Source organism: Lutra lutra, chromosome 12 (assembly GCF_902655055.1).
Source record: "Lutra lutra chromosome 12, mLutLut1.2, whole genome shotgun sequence".
Classification (NCBI taxonomy): Eukaryota; Metazoa; Chordata; class Mammalia; order Carnivora; family Mustelidae; genus Lutra; species Lutra lutra.
The window spans coordinates 50,494,212-50,506,954 of NC_062289.1; the positions used below are offsets into that span (position 1 = coordinate 50,494,212).

The window sequence follows — 12,743 nt, forward strand, 5'->3', positions numbered from 1 at the left end:
TTTCTATAGGAACTTAGCCACATCACATTCTTAGCACATTTGTGGTATGCATTTTTGAAATTGCATGCAATTTATGGTAATGAATTACAATTGATACGCAATTTACAGTATGTACCTGAACTTTTAGTATTTATTTTTAAACAGGATAGGCATGATTATGCACTAAATTGAGAAAATATAAAAGTACAGGTAAAAATGTGTTTTTTAAACTTTATTTTTTAAGATTTTACTTATTTTCTTGAGAGAGAGAGATAGCAAGTGAAGGAGAGAGTACAAGGTGGGGGGGCAGGGACAGAGGGAAAGGGAGAAAGAGACCCCCCACTGAGCAGGGAGACTGATGTGGGGTTCCATCTCAGGACCCTGGAATCATGACCTGAGCCAAAGGCAAAAGCTTAACTGAGTGAGCCATTCAAGTGCCCTAAAAATGTGTTTATATGGGAGTATAAATTCATAATACCTTTTTTTTTTTTTAAAGATTTATTTATTTATTTGACAGACAGAGATCACAAGTCAGCAGAGAGGCAGGCAGAGACAGGGAAGCAGACTCCCTGCTGAGCAAGGAGGCTGATGCGGGGCTCAATTCCAGGACCGTGGGACCATGACCCAAGCTAAACGCAGAGTCTTTTTTTTTTTTTTTTTTAAAGATTTTATTTATTTATTTGACAGAGAGAGATCACAAGCAGGCAGAGAGGCAGGCAGAGAGAGAGGAGGAAGCAGGCTCCCTGCTGAGCAGAGAGCCCGATGCGGGGCTCGATCTCAGGACCCCGAGATCATGACCTGAGCCGAAGGCAGCGGCCCAACCCACTGAGCCACCCAGGCGCCCCTAAACGCAGAGTCTTTAACCCACTGAGCCACCCAGGCACCCTTCATAATACTTTTTAAAATCTGGAAGTATTGGTTTAAAAAGCTTTTACAATTCTCTTGAATAAAGGTTTTGTTGAAGACAGTAAACACTGACAATGTTTGACATTGACAGTAATTGACAGTAAACAATGACAGTGAATTTGTCATTCTTTTACAACACTCCATTATGGGCAGCTTCCTTATATAGTGGATAATACTAAAAAGCATGAAGGTACTCCCAATATATCTATCTATACACATATTTATGAATGATTCTTTTCCTGAAATCCAGGTGTTTGGATTCATTTATTGCTGAGAAACTACCCCAAAACTTAGTGTTTCAAAGTAGTGATCACTTTATTATTTCTTCATGATTCTACTGTGTGGGCAGTGCTTGGAGGGATTAAACTTGTTTCTGTTCCATGTAGCATCATCTGGGCGTTTCAGATGCCCAGGGGCTGCTGGAATGGCTTGACTTGGGTCATAAGTCTGGAGTCTCTGTTCTGAGGGTCTGCTGGACTCCTCCCTTGGTTTCCATGTGATTCCTTCCTGTGGTTAGTAATTGTGAATTTCCTCACACCATGATGACTCCAGTTTAGTTGGATATCCCAGAGCACTAAACTGTTGGTTGCCAGGCAAACTGTCAAAGTTGGGCCTGATATTGGCACAGTGCCATTTTTGCTACATTTTATTGGTTAGAACAGCTCACAAGGCCCCAGCCTTGATTCAGTGTAGGAGGGATCTCCAGGAGGCCATGCATCCTGGGAGACACGGTTCACTGGAGGCCATCTTTGGAAGCTAGCTACCACATCAATGTTTATGAAAGAAATTCCATACACATTAAACTGAGTCTATTTCCTACCAAATAACCAAAAGGTAAGGAATGCTGAACTTAATTGTCTTTCACTATTCACAAGTCTACACCCAAATCTTTTTGATTTTTCCATGATCTTTCCCAAATATGCCTCATTCAAATTCTTTCAGCACTACAGTCTCTTCATTGGGTCCTAGCATGAGTCTCATCTAAACTAAATGTTTCCAGATGTTTGAATTCCCAAAGCCAGAAAAATTAAGATAAAATTAACTTAATCTATGTCTTTGCATATAGTTGCTAACTCTGTAAATTTTAAATTTCCACGTAAGAACATTAAAAACTATATCATTTACTTTTACTTTTGTTTCTAAAAGGTACATTAAAACAAAAAGTAGTAAAAATAATTTCAGACTGAATGGCAGTTTTAAATAGAACTGCTTACTTTATGAAAACATGTAATAATTATTCTCATTTTGCTGCAGGTCAGGAAAACTCCACCAAGGAGTATCACTGGTTCTTGGACCCAGTGTTTGGAAACCTCTAGTCAAGCCACTACTGTTGAACCTTGTCAATCCTCTTTATTCTGAACCTTGCTAAATCATTTTCACATCTTTCCCTAGGGACTATAATTATACTGAGAATATTGCAAATTTTATAATTCCCTCTTTTACATAGAATCATTTAAATATGTGCTAATGTAAATAATACAGTTATGATATACTTATTGTACTAGGATTGGATAGCATTAGCATATTCAGCTGTTAAGAATGGGGACTCTGGGGGCGCCTGGGTGGCTCAGTGGGTTAAAGCCTCTGCTTTCGGCTCAGGTCATGATCCCAGGGTCCTGGGATCGAGCCCCGCATCGGGCTCTCTGCTCGGCAGGGAGCCTGTTTCCTCCTCTCTCTCTCTGCCTGCCTCTCTGCCTATTTGTGATCTCTGTCTGTCAAATGAAATGAATAAAATCTTAAAAAAAAAAAAAAAAGAATGGGGACTCTGGAGTGTGAATGTCTCTATTCCAATCTGGATCTGTCATGACCTTGAACAAGTAACATATCTTTCTGCATTTCAGTTTCCGCATCCATAATGTAGGTATCAGCAGAATTCTTTTGAAGTTTTAATTGGATTCTATGTATAAAATGCATATAGTAATGCCTAGCATATGGTAAACGTTCAGTATGTATATATTCTATTGCACTTAGAATCTTAATATATACTTTAAGGGTGATCCCAAATATCCACAATGCTGTTGAAGAGATTAGCCTTAACTAGACAACAGAATTTAAAAGTTGCAAAGGAACTTTAATGTCATGATTCTACCTTATGACAGGTGAGAACTTTTTTATTTAAAAAAAAATTGATACGGAGTCCATCTATCTTATGGTAAAAGACAACTAGTTGGGAGTTAAAATCATCAGATTAATCTTATAAAAAAGCGAAATACATAGGCCTCACATATATTTCCAGTAGCTTTGCCACATTGGTATTCAATCCACTTATATTTATCAGTGTCACTCATATATTGTCTTAGCTACCTGCACTTTTTCGTATGTGTTCAATGGAAAGCAACATAATGCTCACAGTTCTCTGAGAAACAACAAAATTCCAAAGAATACCTAAAAATGGTAATAAAAAAGGACAAGCAGAGTTTAGGAAATTTACTTTAGGGCAACTGCCAGATTTATTTTAAGCCCTATGCTTAAAAAAAAATTTAATTCACATGACCAGCTTAAAATACTGGAGCCAAGAAAAGTCACTGCAAAAGCATTTAATAAAATACCTGAATTTTGTCTAGTTGTCGCTTTGTTATGATTTTTGTGACGACTTACTTCCTATCGTGATTTATACAGTGGTTTTTGTATCTAAATATTTCTTCTTTATACTAAAGTGAAAATAGAAAAGTCATTTTTCAAACAATAAAACATTTTCCTAACCTCTGACTCACACCATGAAGTTAGTGGACTGTTCACATGCTATGCAGTGTTTTTTACATAGGAAGAAAACTGGTTCATCTGTAACATTTTCCAGTGTGGGGAAACATATTCGTGTTTTCTATTCTTTTTCTTTTTTAAAAAAGATTTTATTAATTTGATGGAGAGCTAGAAAGCCAAGTAGGCAGAGCAGCAGGCAGAGGCAGGCTTCCTGACATACACGGGGCTCGATTCCTAAACTCTGCGATCATGACCCCAGCCGAAGCAGACGCCTAACCGACTGAGCCACTCGGGCTCTCTCCATGCTTTCTATTTCTAGCAATCTTTAATTTGACCTATGAGCCAAACTAAAGATTGACTAGTAACAAATTAAGGTAGATTTCCCGCCGACAGCAGTAAAGATTATCAGCAGATTGAGTAACAAGTCTTTCAACCCTCACACCACAGTCAATGAAGCAATTGACTTAAGAGGAAATGCCCATAATTTTCATATTCTACATTGGTTCTGTTAAAATCACAATTTTAAGTTGCACTGAGCTTTTTGAAATTGAAACAAGCAGGATCACACATCAAAGAGAACTACAACTGGAGTGATAATGGTGTGGAAGAACTCATATGAGTAACTTAAAAATATTGATTTTTCAATGAGGTTCTTTTTTTTTTTTTTTTTAAACAAATTGAACTTGACTTCTATGGACTATATCTTCCGGAGTCAGTATTTTAGTGCTCCCCTGATACACACGCTCGGCTTAGGAGGGTTCAGTACTGCACTGCTTCGTAATTTTCCCATGGAATCGCAGACCGTTTAAACATTGTGGTGTTCCCGGGGGGCCGACGATGAAGTACTACCGAAAAACAAGCTCCGTTGGTGCTAAAATGCTGCTGCCTGCTGGCGAAAAGGCATCTCGCCTAGAAAAGAATCTATTAGCAAAATAACAATATCAAGCACCACTCCTTTCTCGTCAGAAAGCTCCGGACGGCTGCAGCCTAGAGGAAGCAGAGCTGAGGCAGCTGCTTAGGAACCGACCAAAGACACAGCCCCGCGCCTCTACTCGGTACCCCCTTGCCAACCCCAACCTCCTCTCGGGCTCCAGAGCTCTACTTCGCTCCCCGCAGCCTGCTGGGGCGAGGGCGGTGCCTCCCGCCGCACCCTGTCGGCTCCTCCCAGCTACCAGCCTTCGGCTTCGGACCGCGAGGCCCCGTGCGTGCCCCGCCTTCCGCCCCGCCCGTCCGGGCCAGTCCCGGCCTAGCCCCGCCCTGCGGAGGCGACGGCGTGTGTGTGTATGTGTGTGTGTGTGTGTGCGTGCGCGCGCGCAGCGCGGGATCGATTCTCCTTCCGAGCGTCCGCGCCCCGCATGCGCAGTCTGCGCCGGCGGTCTCCGTTTGTTTGAACAGGAAGGCGGACATATTAGTCCCTCACGGCCCCTATCGCCCCACCCCCCAGGCTTTCGCCGCCGCGACTCGCCCTCTCCCGGGCAGGGGACGCAGCTCTTCCCAGAAACTCCCCGATCAGGCGCCGCCGGGACCCGACTCTCGTCTTCCTCACCGCCCGCTCTCCAGTCTCGGGCACCGACCTCGCCCTGCCCCGCAGAACAGCGCGGCAGCAGCCCTAGTAGCGACGGGACAAAATGGGAGAGTGAGCCTATCCCGCGGGGACCAGCTCTTGGCAGAGTTGGATTGGTGCATCGGGTCGCGCCAAGGAAAGCCGGGGATGCGGGGCTAGACCGCCTGTAGCGCCTCTGAGCGGAACGGGTCGGGCCCGTGGCCCAAGCGGCGGCGGCAGCTGGCACAGCTCGGCACCCGCCCTTCGCTTTCGCCTTTCCTCTTCTCCCTCCCCTGCTGCCCGGAGCAGTCTCCACCCTGCTTCTCTTTCTCTCCCACCTCCTGCCCATCTCGGGACGGGGAACCCTCCAAGGCGAAGGCGGCTGGGGCCCGCTAGGCTGAAGCACCTCGCCGGAGCGACGAGGCTGGTGGCGACGGCGCTTTCGGCTGTCGTGAGGGGCCACCGGGTGGGATGCGACTTTGGGCGCCGGAGCGGCTGTGGGTCGCCGTTGCCCCCGGCTGGGGGTCTGGTGAGCGGAGATCCCCTCAGTGAGGGGGAGGAGGGGGAACCGGGCGCACCTGGTGACCCTGAGGTTCCGGCTTCGCCGCCCCGCGGCCGCGAACCCACCGCCGGAGGAAGTTGGTTGACATTGCTTTCCGCTGCTGGTGCTGGTACGAGGGTATTGTCACAGTAGCAGCAACATGTCGACTGGGGACAGTTTTGAGACTCGATTTGAAAAAATCGACAACCTGCTGCGGGATCCCAAATCGGAAGTGAATTCAGATTGTTTGCTGGTGAGTAGCAGTTGTCTTTTGCTTGTCTGGGGTTCTGTATTTGCCGTCCTCTTGCTTTCAGTCTAGTTATTTGCAAAAGAAAGTTTCAGGTGTGCATAATCTTGGAAAACACCAAAATCTGCTGGTTTTCCTGAACAGTCTGCTGTCTAAAATCTCATGCCATGGCCTTATTTATCTTTGGACTGGCCCTGTACTAACTACTCTCTGAACTTTTAGCTCTGACTCAGTTCATTACTCTACAAAAGATATTTATAAACCTCTGTTGCAGGCATCACGTAAAAAGTTACCACGTCAGTTATTTCTGCATGTATAGTTTGTTGAATGACGGTCTTAGTAGTATTAATTTTTTTGATCGGTTTGACAGTAATACTGGAAAGACTACTTTCCACCTAGAGCGATTTAGCTCCTGAGGGTTTAGTTTTTAGACTTGGCAGTGATAATGGAGAATCGATATTGAGGAAGTGATTTTTAAGCCAAAATGTCATAGGTGATTTGAGTAGTGGAGGAACTTTTTGCTGGACTGTTAAGTGTAAAGACCTAAGATAACTCGTAGGTTACCACATTATTAACTCTTTTACAGTATAGTTGATTACAAAAGTAGCGCACAGATATTTTATCGTAACTGCCTTTTTTGGTGCTGGTGGGCTTACCATTATCATTTTTAAAGCATTCTGAGGAGGTTTTTATGAAATGAAAGGCCAAATTCTTAAAGATCTTTAATTGATTACACTTCTCTGTTAATAATTAGAGTTTTTAGGTTTTATCTATTTTCCCTGATACTTATAGTTGCAAACTCTGTAAGCGAGTTTCTCCTTTTACTTTACTGAACAACTAAAAGTTGTATAATAATTCTGTTTTGTCCAAACGAAACCACATAATCTCTAAGGTTACAGGGGGTATGTATACGAATAGTTATTTACAGCCTCCTCAGAGAATTAACGTTAGATGTATACAATATATGGGATTAAGTGAACAAAACGATGCCATTAAGAGAAATATTTAAAAATTTCATCTTGAATCAGGAATATTAATCATTTAAAGTTAACATGCCTTTTAGTTACTGTAAATATCTGTGTATATTTTTAAATATGTACTCTTTTACCAGAAAATTTCTCCCCAAAGCTTTCAGAATTACTTTTATTTAGCATCCTTGATGGTGAAAGGAGAGTCTTGTGGGTTGTGTATTTGAAATGTCTCACCTACATTATGCATGCTCTTCATACTGAGAAACAGGATGGTGGATGCTTAATACAATATCTTATTGAATGAGAGCAGTGGAAGGAATTAGAACACATCTTTCTACTAAGAATTTGTTTCAAGACGCCCAATTCTTTTAATGTTTACCCAGTTTCCATGTATCTTTGATTCTGTTCTGCTTTTTGATCTCCTCATTCCATGAAATAGTGGTATAGGGAGGGTTTTTTTTGTTTTTCTTTTTGTTTTTAACTTGTTGGATAGCCTCTTGCCTTAGTTTCATTGGTGGGAACCTCAGAGATTTGTTGAAATGTGGAAGATACGAAGAAATATAAGGCATGGATTCTTTACTTGCAAGTCTAATCTATTTAGGAAAACAAGACCTAATCTTGCATTTATACACAGAAATAGAGCAGAACACCTTGCAGACTGAAAAAAATGTGTGACAGATTTCAAATAATTGGTGTAGATGATACGTGCTCTTGGTTATTGAAAGGAAGAGTGTGTTGTGAGGGCCAGAGTATGCTTTATGATAGTGGATAGGATTTATATAGAGGGCATTCAGAGGATGAGTAGAGGATAGCATGAATAGAGGATGTGATTGGCTGTGACATGGTTAGGGAATGAGATAAAGTTGGAAACATAGACTAGGGCTAGAATGTGGAGGATTTGATTGCTGGGCTATAGGAGTTTAGGTTTTCTTCATTATGTTGTGGCTATTAAATATTTGTAAACAAGACTGTGCCAGGATCAATGAAATTGAATCTGATAGTTATATGCAGGATGGAGTGTGTAAAAAGAGATTGGAGATAGAGTAAGATTGGGGACTTTTTAACAAATTAATAGCGCAGAAATTATTGAAGTCCCAAATTGGGGCATTAAAATAAGAAAGGAAGAATTGGTAGAACTTGATTTTCAGGGTTGGGAAGAAGAGGGAACCAAAGTGAGAGAAAACAGTTAGATGATGCTAAAAAAACTTTGAGGCTAGGTTATAGGGAGACTGTTGAAAACAAGAAGTGTCAGGTTTGGAAATCTCTTGGGAAGAAAAGGCAACAGATAAGTTTGATTTCAGGTTGTGTTTCAAAGGATAGTGGTGGGACAACCACAGAGAAATGACCTGTAGGCTATTGGAGATAGGAAACTGAGCTCATAATTGAAGATAACAATTTGGAAATCATTTGCACAGAGGTGCAAGTTGAAGCTAATATGACGATAAACGGTTAAAGATGAAAGTTGAACAAAGAGGAAGAGTCAAGAAAGTCAGCAATCGGGGCCTTTTCAGAGTTAGGACAGCCAGGTATCTTGGAACCTAAGACTTGTGAAAGAACATTTGGAAAAATAGTCAAAAGACAGATCACCCACCCACCACCCACCCCCCGCCCCCCCGCCAGCCCCTTGTGGTCTTACAGTCTTGACTCTCTTTTCTGTTTGGTTCCATAACTGTTTATTGATACGTGTTGAAATTTTATTACTGTATTAATCTGGACTTGATAAAGATTGAATTTTTTCTTTGGAGACAAATCCTTTTTTCAGTTTTATAGTGTCTAGCCTGATTTTTCTTTGCATGGTTATTTTGTTTGTCATTAAGTATTCATTCATTCTACCATTCAGAATGACCTATCAGATACTTTTTCCTTTTTTTTAGTGAGTCTGTTTTTACTCTTTCCTATCTGGACTTTGGACATCTTTTGTAGGGATGATACCACTTTTAAGTTGGTTGCCTTTCTTTATTATTTTGGCCATTGTTGATTTATTTAATTGTACTTATTGAGTATGTATTAACGTGCTATGTGCAGCATTCAATTTCTAGGGTCGTGTGTGTGTGTGTGTGTGTGTGTGCGCGTGTGTGTGTGATATCAAGAAATTGTTTGTTCTTCACTTGAGTACATCCACTCTTCAAATGAAAGTTCCCAAAACTTGGTTTCAGAAGAGTCTGCTGGCAGATCTCTCTCCCTTTTTAAAAAGTTTTTATTTTCCTTATTTTTTGAGAGACAGAGGAGAGTGTGTGAGGGGCAGAAGGAGAAAGAGAGAGAATCTCAAGTGGGCTCCTTGGTGAGCGGTTGAGATCCTAATGTTGAGTATTAGTAGTTATAAAATAATGTAGCTGGAAGAAGCCCTGGTAAGTGGCTGTCCAATCTTTTCTCATATAATTTATATGCCTGCCTGCCTCTCACCCTGCTTATTTTCTTTCTCTGTGTCTCTGACAAATAAATAAAATCTTTAAACAAAAAATCCTAAATATCTGATTAAAAAAAATCCTAATATCTGACTGCCCACCAGGCATCTGTCCTCGGATGTCATGTTACCACTTAAATTTCTCATATACTAAAATGAGCTTTATTCCATATACTTCCTTATCATTGATACTGCTACTCTCCCCATCACTCACCTGGAATTTTTGTTGTGAACTTTAACAAGTCTTTGCCACATGTTGGATTATTTCAACAGATTTTTGGCTAGCATTCCTGATTCTAGATTATTGCTGTTTAATCCCTCTGTGTATCATACTAGTTAAATTGATCACATTTGGGGTTATATTAGTGAAATGAAAAGACCTGAGGTCATTAAATCTTTGAACCTAAAGCTGTATGCCTGCCAGTGTTCATAATTTATGAGTTAATGGGTGTTAACCAGTACCAATTGCATACCTGGTTAATTTGGATATCAGTATGTTGCAAGAATTTTTTAAAACAAATTATTCCATTCATTCATTCAGTGGATCTTTGTGTAGGCTTTAAACTTGGATTCAAATGTAGTCTCTGCCATGTACTTGCTAGATGATTTTAGGTGAGTTACTTTAATCTGTCAGAGTTTATTTCCTCTTAAGGAAAGTGAGGGGATAATACTACTAGATTGTTGTAAGGATAAAATAATATAGACAAAGCGGTTATCACAGCATATGGCATTTAGTAAGCATTTGTTAATTGGTAATTACTATCTTTGTCATATTTATAGTATTCCTATTTATGCTAGTCACTGTTTAGGTTGGAAGTTGATCTTTATTTTCTTCTGTGAGTACAGAATAATACTGGCACCTCAAGTCATGCCCATAAATTAATAATCCAGCTGTATTTTACTGAACTGTTCAAACCAGTTGTAACTAAAAACGGAGACATTTAGTTGGGATTGAGTAGAATGGGGAGGGACTTTTGGAGACGGTTTAGTCATGATTTATAACATACATACTTTGTGCCAGGGGTTTATAAGAGAGGCAGTTGGGAGCTGGTTTGCAGATATTTAGTTGTTATCTTGTCCTCTTTCTGTGTGTATCTTTTGTACTTTACAGTATGCATTCTGTAAATAGGCCCTCCTGCACTACAAGTACCCTGTGGGTGTACAGAGAGGTGGCTCAGAGTAACAGCTGAGACATGAATTGGACCATTCATTAATCTCTTGAGTCAGAAATGTTTTTAATTCAGAAGAAGGAACCACATAAAAAAATTTGTAATGAACAAAGAGTAAATTCTCAATTTTAGATTAGTTTTTGCACAACTTTACAGTTTAGTTTTATAATTGTAAGTTTTGCTATGTGTACATACGGTAAAAATGAGATTCTGTTTTCATATATGGCTGAAAACTCCACATGTCAGAAGATGTACATATGGAGTTCTGTTGCTGAAGTAGTCAGTTGGCTCTACTTCCCCATTCCCATCCTCACTAAAAAAGAGGTATATCCATTTAGTTTAAGTACAGAGCATAACTGATGGGTGCCACACTTGTGTGCACAAGATAAATGGTGGTGCATTTCACAATGGAAAATATTTTTTGAAATATGCCATTTGCATGGTATACTAAAAAAAAAAAAAGACAACAAAAAAACTTCTGGCTTGAAAATTGAGAGCATTGGCATAAACTTGTTTTGCTGTTAATTTCTCTCTGTGACCAAGAGAGGGCTTCAGTTTCCCCCTTTGCAGAATGAAGGGTTGGGCCATATAGTTGCTGATGTCCATTGTGTCTCTAAAAATTCTGAGTCTTTGTTTATTATACTTCTGTAAAAACTTAAAAAGTTGTGTCATTGATTCATTACTTAATAGAATTTAAAAGTTAAGTGGTGTTGGGGTAGAAATATAAAAATAGAAACTATCTTTGGTAATCACTATTTTTAGAGCTAGTTCTATATAGCCTTGCAAGATCATCATAAACTAATTGTTAATTGTTATATTTGGCACTTTTTTATTTTTGCATTTGTGACTTGTGTCCATAACACTTTTTCAACAGAGAAGGTAGTAATTGAGTTACTTATTTGCATATGCATTACAATGTATACACGTAGTTTACTTCTCTAATAAACCTGGCCTGCCTGTTGGAAATTTAGGAGTGCATTTTCATTGCAGTTTCTAAACAGTGAGACATAGATGTTCAAATTTGAACATCCAAAATTGATATCTTAGAGGGTGAGAGGTTGTCTTAAACTTGTGTCTTCTTTTAAAAGGTATGCTAACCTGTGCCGCCTCTTTATTCCTTGTTTTTTTTATTTTACTGTTTTATTCCCATACTTTATAGAGTTTATTCCATACTCCTGTATTGACTTTCGGAAAGGAATTGAAAGTTTGTCTCAGAGGAACTAATTTTGAAATAGTGGACCTCATTTAACTCTTCCTTTTTTTCTTTGCTGTTATTCATTCATTCATTCAACAAATGTTTATTTGGCGTGTATTGGGTACTGGGCACTCTGATAGGCCCTGGAGACACTATGTGAGTACAAACAAACATGGTTCTTGGTTTTGTAGAATTGGTAGTCTCAGGAAAAGGGTAAATTTTGAGCAGACAGGAGTGGGGTAAGGCTTAAAGGGGAGGTAAGATATGATCATGCCTTTCCTTTAAGGTTTGGAATATATTTAAAGACTTGTGGTAAAGTAGTCTAAGTGTATAATTTTCAGCTATGTGTCTGTAGATGCTCTGTATCGGATTCACTTGAGGACTTGTTAAAAATGGAATCTGGACCCATGCCCAGACAAATAAAATCAGAATTTTTTGGGATGAGTCCTAGGATTCTTTGGGATGAATTGTGGATTCTTAGACATTCTCAAGTTTGAAAACTATAGGAAAGAATATTTTTGTTTTGTTTGATAATTTTGTAAATGAAAAATTTCAAACATACATAGAAGTAGGGAAAATAGTATCATGAACTCCCATTACCCAGATTCTGAAATTTTCAAGATTTTATTAAACTTGCTTCATTTATCACCCTTTTTCTTACCAAAATATTTTAAAGTAAATTCCAGATATTATCATTTCACCCCTACATACATCAGTATCTCTAAAAAAGAACAGAAAACATTTTCTTCATTATCACCATGGCCGTTATCATGTCTAACAAAATTAAAGTTGCTTTTTAAAAATCTGGATCCAGGGACGCCTGGGTGGCTCAGTTGGTTAAGCAGCTGCCTTCGGCTCAGGTCATGATCCCAGCGTCCTGGGATCGAGTCCCACATCGGGCTCCTTGCTTGGCAGCGAGCCTGCTTCTCCCTCTGCCTCTGCCTGCCATTCTGTCTGCCTGTGCTCGCTCTCTCTCCCTCTCTCTCTGACAAATAAATAAAATCTTTAAAAAAAAAAAAAATAAATAAAAAATAAAAAAAAATAAAAAATAAAAATCTGGATCCAAAGTCTACATCTTCATTTTGTTT

At 39.9% G+C, this 12,743-nt stretch overlaps 2 protein-coding genes across 4 annotated transcripts in view; one reads left to right on the forward strand and one right to left on the reverse strand.

The window, feature by feature from the left end:
- Positions 1-3,895: 3,895 nt before the first annotated feature.
- LOC125081750 (translation initiation factor IF-2-like) lies at positions 3,896-5,778 on the reverse strand. Its single transcript, XM_047696491.1, has 3 exons — positions 5,707-5,778; positions 4,657-5,654; positions 3,896-4,506 (listed from the first exon to the last, which is right to left on the reverse strand). The coding sequence occupies exons 1-3, from the start codon at positions 5,776-5,778 to the stop codon at positions 4,431-4,433; spliced, it is 1,146 nt and encodes a 381-aa protein (XP_047552447.1). The 3' UTR covers positions 3,896-4,430.
- The window catches only part of ROCK1 (Rho associated coiled-coil containing protein kinase 1), a 150,471-nt gene continuing 143,313 nt past the window's right edge, over positions 5,586-12,743 (forward strand). For all 3 annotated transcript variants that reach the window (XM_047696920.1, XM_047696921.1, XM_047696922.1), the window contains exon 1: positions 5,586-5,922. In XM_047696920.1, the coding sequence (XP_047552876.1) occupies positions 5,830-5,922 (93 nt within the window). In that variant the 5' untranslated portion in view covers positions 5,586-5,829. The remainder of the gene's footprint in view (positions 5,923-12,743) is intronic.